The 8,819-nt window shown below is 38.3% G+C and overlaps 1 protein-coding gene across 1 annotated transcript in view; it reads left to right on the forward strand.

Moving 5' to 3' along the window:
- Positions 1-8,603, forward strand: part of LOC115223140 (hephaestin-like protein) — a 44,442-nt gene extending 35,839 nt beyond the window's left edge. Inside the window, exons 6-9 of the mRNA XM_036512116.1 lie at positions 1,442-1,654; positions 4,976-5,216; positions 6,446-7,071; positions 8,169-8,603. Coding sequence (XP_036368009.1) covers positions 1,442-1,654; positions 4,976-5,216; positions 6,446-7,071; positions 8,169-8,497 — 1,409 coding nt within the window. The 3' untranslated portion in view covers positions 8,498-8,603. The remainder of the gene's footprint in view (positions 1-1,441; positions 1,655-4,975; positions 5,217-6,445; positions 7,072-8,168) is intronic.
- Positions 8,604-8,819: the final 216 nt, after the last annotated feature.

The raw sequence follows: 8,819 nt of genomic DNA on the forward strand, positions 1-8,819 counted from the left end.
CACTCCAATGCGCTGGTGCGCGCGGCTGACATGAGCCAACCAGTTCGAAACCGGCTGGTCCCGCGATCCTGTCAGCTACTGGAGGATAGTAGGGGTTCGTAGCCCCTGCTAGCGCTGTATTGTATATAATTGTGCAGAGCTTGCACCGAAGACCAGCTGGTGGAGAATCCGCCTGTGATTAAACTAGAAATAACACTCATCTGCCACTTAGTTGTCGCTACACGCTTTACTAATTGCCACATTGTTTAACCGTGAATAGGTATACGATTAACTTGCAGTATTTAGTTAACATCCGTTAAGATCTGATTTTGGATGTTGTCGAAATCCTGCTATGAATCTTTATCGAACTGGGGCCGATAAAATATAGAAGCCATCATGAAATTGTAATAATTTTTCTATTGAAATGTGAAGCGTATTAAGGACAAAATTTATCATTTTTACTCTCAACCGAAGTAAGGCCCTATAACCTTACTACCTCCTCCTGGTCCAACAATAGGACAAAATTTATCATTTTTACTCTCAACCGAAGTAAGGCCCTATAACCTCACTACATCCTCCCGGTCCAACAATAGGACAAAATTTATCAATTTTACTCTCAACCGAAGTAAGGTCCTATAACCTCACAACCTCATCCTGGTCCAACAATAGGACGAAATTTATCATTTTTACTCTCAACCGAAGGAAGGCCCTATAACCTCACTACCTTTTCCTGGTCCAACAATAGGACAAAATTTATCATTTTTACTCTCAACCGAAGTAAGGCCCTATAACCTTACTACCTCCTCCTGGTCCAACAATAGGACAAAATTTATCATTTTTACTCTCAACCGAAGTAAGGCCCTATAACCTCACTACATCCTCCCGGTCCAACAATAGGACAAAATTTATCAATTTTACTCTCAACCGAAGTAAGGTCCTATAACCTCACAACCTCATCCTGGTCCAACAATAGGACGAAATTTATCATTTTTACTCTCAACCGAAGGAAGGCCCTATAACCTCACTACCTTTTCCTGGTCCAACAATAGGACAAAATTTATCATTTTTACTCTCAACCGAAGTAAGGCCCTATAACCTCAATTTTATTGCAATGACTCGTAAAATGATCACTCACAAAAACATTACATTGTGAGTAAATAAATGAATGCAAATCACTGATTTACATTATATAAAATTATATCGGTATGTACGGAAGCTAAACCTTCGCATGTTTCAGTGTTATTACAACCTTGTCAGCAATGCTTTTGCTTTCTACAATAGCAATAAGAAAACAGTCGCTGTAAATATACACTAATTGCATAGAAAATGAGCACTGAATATTATCCCATTTTATTCAACGATATATCAATATACACCATCTTTTGTCATATCGTTCTCATGATAGCATAAATTACCCGTCTATTCTCATCTTGCTGCCTTTATTTTTCATACGTATGTGAAGTCGTCAATGGATATGGTTATGGTAATCTTCCTGGGTTGGACATGTGCGTCGGGGACCGAGTTATGTGGCATATGTTTAACGTGGGCAATGAATTTGATGTACATACGATATATTTCCATGGTCACTCGTTCCATAAGCATGGAGTGAACAGCGACGCTGAGGAACTTTCACCAGCTTTGTCCAACTCGGTCATCATGGATATCGATAATCCAGGTAGGTCCTATTTGCTCGTATTCTTCAGCCAGTCTCTGTGTGTGTATGTTAGAGCACTTGTGTCTATATATGTGCATGTGTGTGTATGTGAGTGTGTCTGTGATCATGTGTGTGTGTTCGTGCGTGAGTGTGCACATGTATACATAAATATATACATATATAAGTCTCTGTGCGAGTGCGTGTATGCATGTATGTATGTATGTATGTATGTATGTATGTATGTATGTATGTATGTATGTATGTATGTATGTATGTATTTATGTATGTATGTATGTATGTATGTATGTATGTATGTATGTATTTATGTATGTATGTGTGAGTGTATGTGAGTGTGTGTGTATGTAGGTTTATATGTACGCATGTACATATGTATATATATAGAAGAGATAGTGTAAAATTTGGATTCAGACAATTAAGCAGTACTCGCTGTAAGCTCGGCATTCAGAATCCGCTATCAGTTTGCGTCGAAACCATTCACCCTGTATCGTAATGTAATGTGCCCCATGTAACTGAAAATCATAGAATATCCGAACAATAAATTTATTCTCCTATGTTCTTCTTTTACGTTGATCCTGTTGTCACCAGGGCATGCTATTCGATTATCATGCATGTTCTTTCGTTTTTTATTCACCACAACAATGTTCGGTTTCCGATGTCTGGTCAGGTGATTGCACTGGATCATTGCACCCCACAGGATTTTGCAATTCTCATTTTTGGCGACTCCTGAAATTTTCTCATACCAGGTATTTGCTTTTTGTAGGCCGTGATTTCCACAGAGCTCCCAATGGATCATTCTTGCCTCATTGTCATGGCGTCTTTTGTATTCGCGTTGTGCAAATTTCGGGCATTCGCTAACGATGTGCCATACCGTTTCACCCCTCTCAGCACACATTCTGTCACTACCGGTAGTGCTGTCTATTCTGCACTTCATATAATTGATCCTTATTGCTTGTTCTTAAGCTGCGCATATGAATGCTTCTGTCTTTATCTTCAGGTCACATCTCCTCATCCATAGCCACCGGTCCTCTGTATCTGTCTTGGCGTTCACATCTCTTGCAAACTGACCGTACATTTTCTTTTCCTTCCATGCTGTTTCCTTTTTTTTTTGTTTTGTGCAGTTCGTGTTTAAATTTTTCTTTAGTTACGCAATTTTCAATTTCGATGACGCCGGCCTTCGTGTGTTTCAACAGTGGCTCCACAGCATTTTTATATACCACCCTATGCTGTTTTCCTCTCCTTCGGTACAGTCCTGGCAACTGATCAAACCTATCTCCCCCTTTCTGGACAAGTACGGCTTATCGGTGTCACTCTTAGTGTGGAAGTCTCCGTGTACTGTGAACATTTTTCTGGTCATGGTGTCCATTTTCTTCATTTCTCTCTTTTGCCATTTTATAATTCCCGCTCCATACCAAAGTGATGCTATCGCCCACGTATTAACTGCTTGGATTTTATTCTATCCTATCAATTTTGAGCGCAACACCAATCTCAGTCTTCGGAAATATTCCATCCTTAGTTGCTCTTTCATTTCCTTTTCCATTATATCGTTGAACTCTAGTACACCAAGATATTTCTATTCTTCCGTTTCAAGTTACTTAATCACGTCCCTATTCGGTAATTCTATCCCTGCTAGGGACTGTACCTTGCTTCTTGTTATTGGTGGATTATTCCACACTTCTTGAGTCCAAATTCCATTCTAATAACAATACTAAAACAATGGACCGTTTTCACCAAGGAACTCACTTGGGTCTCATCTTTGCCATACAGTTTCAAATCACCCATGAGAGGAGGTGGTTGATTGTTTGAGATTTTTCCTTTAGTTGGTTCCCCAGGTTCATTTTCCTAAATACCATGATCAGGATTATCATGCAGGGAAGAAAAAGCAACGGAGATAGGCTATCACCTTGGGAAATCCCTTTCTGATACCCAGGGTACCCAAGCTTTTCTTGTAAGTAAGATGTCAGTTCAGTTTTCCATCCCACCATACCTCTCTTCAGGAAACACGGTACATTCCTCGCAATTCCAAACACATCGAAGCACTCGATGATCCACGAATGTGGACTCATATCATAAGCTTTACGATAGTCAATCCAGGCCATTCCCAGATTTGTTCTCCTTTGTTTACAATCTTGCATTACCATTTTGTCTATTAATAGTTGATCTTTGGTAACTCTGCATCTCCTTCTACATCACCTCGATCCTGACAACAGCTCCAATATTCTTAATATTGTTTTTCAAAGCCCTTGGAAACTGCTCCTAATGCTCCAGTTACCACCGGTATCGCCATTACTTTCCTCATGTCCCATAACTTTCCTATCTTGTCCTGCAGTAGCTGGTATTTCTCAATCTTTTCTGTTTCCTTAGATTTCACCCTTGAATCGCCTAGTATTGCAACATCTCTTATCTTCTATTTCGTCTTTATGAATGAGCACGATATCTGGTCGTTTCGCCTCTATGACTTGGTTGCACTGCTTGTTACAATCCCAGAGTATTTTGTAATGCTCATTTTCATTACGCCATCTGGCTTGTGTTCATAGCATTGTTCGGCTCTCTCGAGGTTTGCTTTATTGCACAACAGCCAATGGACATATCTAGCCACTTTATTGAGTCTCCTTTTATATTCCCGTTGTGTTAGCTTACAGCACTCACTAACAATATGGCTTATACTTTCTCCGTTTTCAGAGCACGTCCTACACTGCGGCGAGTCAGTGCTTTTATCAATTAGATATTTGGAATAGTTTGTTCTGAGAGTTTGTCCTTGAGCACTGCAGAGTAATGCCTCAGCGGACCCTTTTAAGTCTCCTTTCTGCAGCCATTTCTAGGTTCTATTCCAATAAATCGCATCCTTATTCTTCAAGTACTGACTGTCCTGCCAAATTTTCTTCATCTGTTTTCTCTGTTCTTTCTCAAATTGTGTTGGATCTACGACTTCGTTCAGTTTTAAGGTTCCCGGCATTTCCACTGCGCCAATCAATTCTTCTTTATTTCCCTTGACATACCAATCCAGGCTATTCTCTTCATCTCTTGCACAACCTTCACAACACACTAATCGCTTCCTCCATCTTTTCTCTTAACTTACAATCTTGACACATCGCTCTCGGGGTGTAGTTCCTGCTTAATTGTCATTAATTTACGTTTATTATATTATTATTATTATTATTATTATTATTATTATTATTATTATTATTATTGTTGCTGTTGTTGTTGTTGTTGTTGTTGTTGTTGTTGTTGTTGTTGTTGTTGTCGTTGTCGTCGTCGTCATCATCATCATCATAATTTTTATTATTATTATTATTATTATTATTATTATTATTATTATTTTAGGGAAATGGGCGGTTGTCTGCCGTACAGGTATACATTACCAAACAGGAATGCAGGTGCTGTACAATGTCAAAGATTGCGGATACAAGCATCATCATCATCTTCTGCAGATGGGTGACTTTCATTGGTTTCCTAACCATGCCACGACGCGTTACTATTATATTGCGGCTGTGGAAGTTCAGTGGGAGTTCGCCCCTTTGAAACGAGGTATCATCACAGGAGAGGAAATCACTGACCCCGATTCGTAAATTTTTGTTTATTTAATTTTTGTTTCTTTTGGAAGATCGTTAGATTAATTGTACAACTACAATGATAATTGTAGTTTGCACTCCGTCGCTTACGACGACGAGGGTTCCAGTTGATCCGATCAACGGAACAGCCTACTCGTGAAATTAACGTGCAAGTGGTTGAGCACTTCACAGAAACGTGTACCCTTAACGTAGGTCTTAGGGATATTCAGCGTGACACAGAGAGTGACAAAGCCGGCACTTTGAATTACAGGCACAACAGAAACAGGAAGTAAGAGTGAGAGAAAGTTGTGGTGGAAGAATACAGCAGGGTTCACCACCAGCCCCTGCAGGAGCCTCGTGGAGCTTTAGGTGTTTTCGATCAATAAACACTCACAATGCCTGGCCTGGAAATCGAAACCGCGATCCTATGACCGCGAGTCCGCCGCCTTAACCACTGGGCCATTGCGCCTCCACACAATGATAATAATGTGATGTAAAACACACACACACACACACACACAAAACAAATGATTATAACTTAAAACTCATTATTAACCATTTCATCAGAAACTTTATCCTCATCATCATCACCATCGTCATCATCATCGTCGTCATTGTCGTCGAAGTCGTCATCGTGGTCGTGGTCATGATCTTTACCATAGTCGTCGTCTACGTCATCACCACCATCAACGTCATCATCATTATCATCATTTCGTCATCTTCTCCTACTTCTCATCATCACCACCAAAATAATCCACCTTTTTCCTCTCTTCCCCCTCCTTTTCTACCACCACCGCTGCCTTTGTTAGCAATTATAAATATTTTTTTACAGTTCTATATTTAAGATGAGGAATTATGTACCTTATTTACAATTGACGGATATTTGTCCTCATCTTCTTTGTTGTCAACACAACGTTTCGGCTGATATACTCTCCAGCTTTCATCAGGTATCTTGGGGAAATTTCGAACCTGGGTTCTCATTCCTTAGGTATTTTTCGATGTTATTATTATTAGTACTATTATTATTATTCAGGACACTGCCTGGAATCGAACTCGGAATCTTGAAGTTAGTAGCCCGCGCTCTTAACAGCTACACCATATGTCCGTGGGCACATGACGTAGTGGGCATTGACAACAAACAAGATGAGGACACATATCCGTCAATTGTAAATAATGTAAATAATGGAATTTTAATTTTATTTAATTAACTGATGTATTGATTAATTATATATTTCTTTTCAAGGGAAGGCTACGTGTATGTGAGGAAAACAGGAAACTACATTGGAAGTGTTTATAAAAAAGCTGTTTATAGAGAATTCACGGACGAAACCTTCACGAAGATGGTTCACAGAGGGGAACGTGACATTCATTTAGATCTTTTGGGCCCCATGATCAAGGGAGAAATCGGAGACACTATCAAAGTCGTTTTCAAAAACAAAGCATCTAGACCTTACTCAATGCATCCACAAGGAGTCCGTTACACCAAGCAAAACGAAGGACAAATCTATCTTGATGGATATCCTAACAAAAAAAGCGGGCAAGTGGCACCTGGGGACACGTTTATTTACACCTGGCAGGTAACAAAATCGTCTGGTCCTGGCGCTGGTCAAAGCAACTGTATTCCTTGGATATATTATTCCTCTGCAGAACCTATCAGAGATCCTTATAGTGGTTTAATTGGTCCGCTTGTTGTTTGTAGAAAGGGATATCTGGATCACTCGGACAAAAGAAATGACGTCGATAGAGAATTTGCGCTTTTGTTTATCATCATCGATGAAAACCAAAGTTGGTATTTGTCAGAGAACATAGCTGCACATACGAATGTACGAGATAATACAACTCTTCTAGCGGATCCTGAATTTTATCAAAGTAAGTCATTTACGTTTGTTATTTTTGTTGTATTATCTTTTACTTTAGTCCTGCTGGAGCGTTGTCTTGAAGGGTTTCTGCGAACAAATCGACCTCATTGTTCAGATTTAAGATTGGCATTTATTCTATCAAACCAACCATCAGCGGTTGTCAAACGGGTGGTGGAGGACAAACAAACACAAAGCACACTCACATACATACATACACACATACATACATATATATATATATATATATATATACAAATATAATATATATATATATACACACACACATATATATATATATATATATATATATATATATAATATATATACGACACGCTTCTTTTCAGTTTCCGTGTACCAAATACACTCACAAGGCTTTGTCGGGCCGAGGCTGTATAGTAGAAGATACTTGCCCAAGGTGTCACGCAGAGGGATTGAATTCGGAACCATGTGGTTTGGAAGCAAGCTTATTACCACCTTGCCACGCCTGCGCCTATATATATGTGATATATATATATTATATATATATATATATATATATTATATATATATATATATATATATATATATATATATATACATATGTTTATAAATTTATAAATAAGGATAATATCGATATTTAAATATCGATATTATCAAGTGACCAGCATGGGAAAAAATACCATACAAAGGTAATAATTTTTTACAACTAAAAATAAGGGTGTCTTAAACATTTAAGGTGTTTTTTAGAGTCAACGATTTGACTGCTATTTCGGCATGGTGGTGTCTCTCAGACACCCTTATTTTTAGTTATATATATATATACATGTTTTAGCCAGAGAAATGTTTTTTTGACAATAAACACATCTAAAGTAAAGTTTTTTCATTAACCTCCAGAATACTTCCCTGGACGCCCAATTTATTGTGTGAACCCCAAAATCTTATATGGTACCCCTGGGGACATGTGGGCTCCTACTAAGAACTGGGCTTAGTGACTAAATCCTTCAAGACGTCTTAAGTCTGAAGAAATATATATTATACATAGATATCATTGTACGCTTTCTAGAAATTTGACCGAGTCTTATGACGTCAACAACGTTCTTTATGTATTTGTTTTTTAATCCTGTCTAGGTAACCTAATGTTCACTATCAACGGTCGAATCTATGGTAACAATCGAGGACTGGTTATGAAGACCCACGAACGTATCGCCTGGTATATAATGTCCCACGGCGGCGATAAAGATGTCCACACAGCACACTTCCACGGCCAGACTTATCTGCAACGCTTCGATGGCTTGCATAAAGGAGATGTTCTCGAGGTTTCTGCAGACACTGCCAAAACGGTGGAGATAAAAGCTGAAAATCCGGGCAAGTGGATATTACATTGCCATGTGAATGAACATATCATCGGTGGTATGGAGACAGCTTACACAGTCCTGGCACCCGGAGAGCATTTATAATTAACGTCTGGTCGTTGATTTGCAGTAGACATTACGCGGATGTTGGTGGTTGATGACGGACATATTATACAATCGAATTTTGTAAACTTTTGAAATAAATGGAAAAGACAAAAAAGTATATTGTAATTGCTGATTTGTTGATATTTAGAAAAAAGATATTGATTATATATATGCATATGTATAAGTATGTATGTATGTATATATATATATATATATAATATATATATATATATATATATATATATATATATATATATATGCCTCTGTTTGTGAGAGGGTAAGTATGCGTGCATGTATTTTTATCTATGTATACAAATATATA

The sequence above is a fragment of the Octopus sinensis genome, linkage group LG22 (genome assembly GCF_006345805.1).
Source record: "Octopus sinensis linkage group LG22, ASM634580v1, whole genome shotgun sequence".
In the NCBI taxonomy this organism is placed as follows: domain Eukaryota; kingdom Metazoa; phylum Mollusca; class Cephalopoda; order Octopoda; family Octopodidae; genus Octopus; species Octopus sinensis.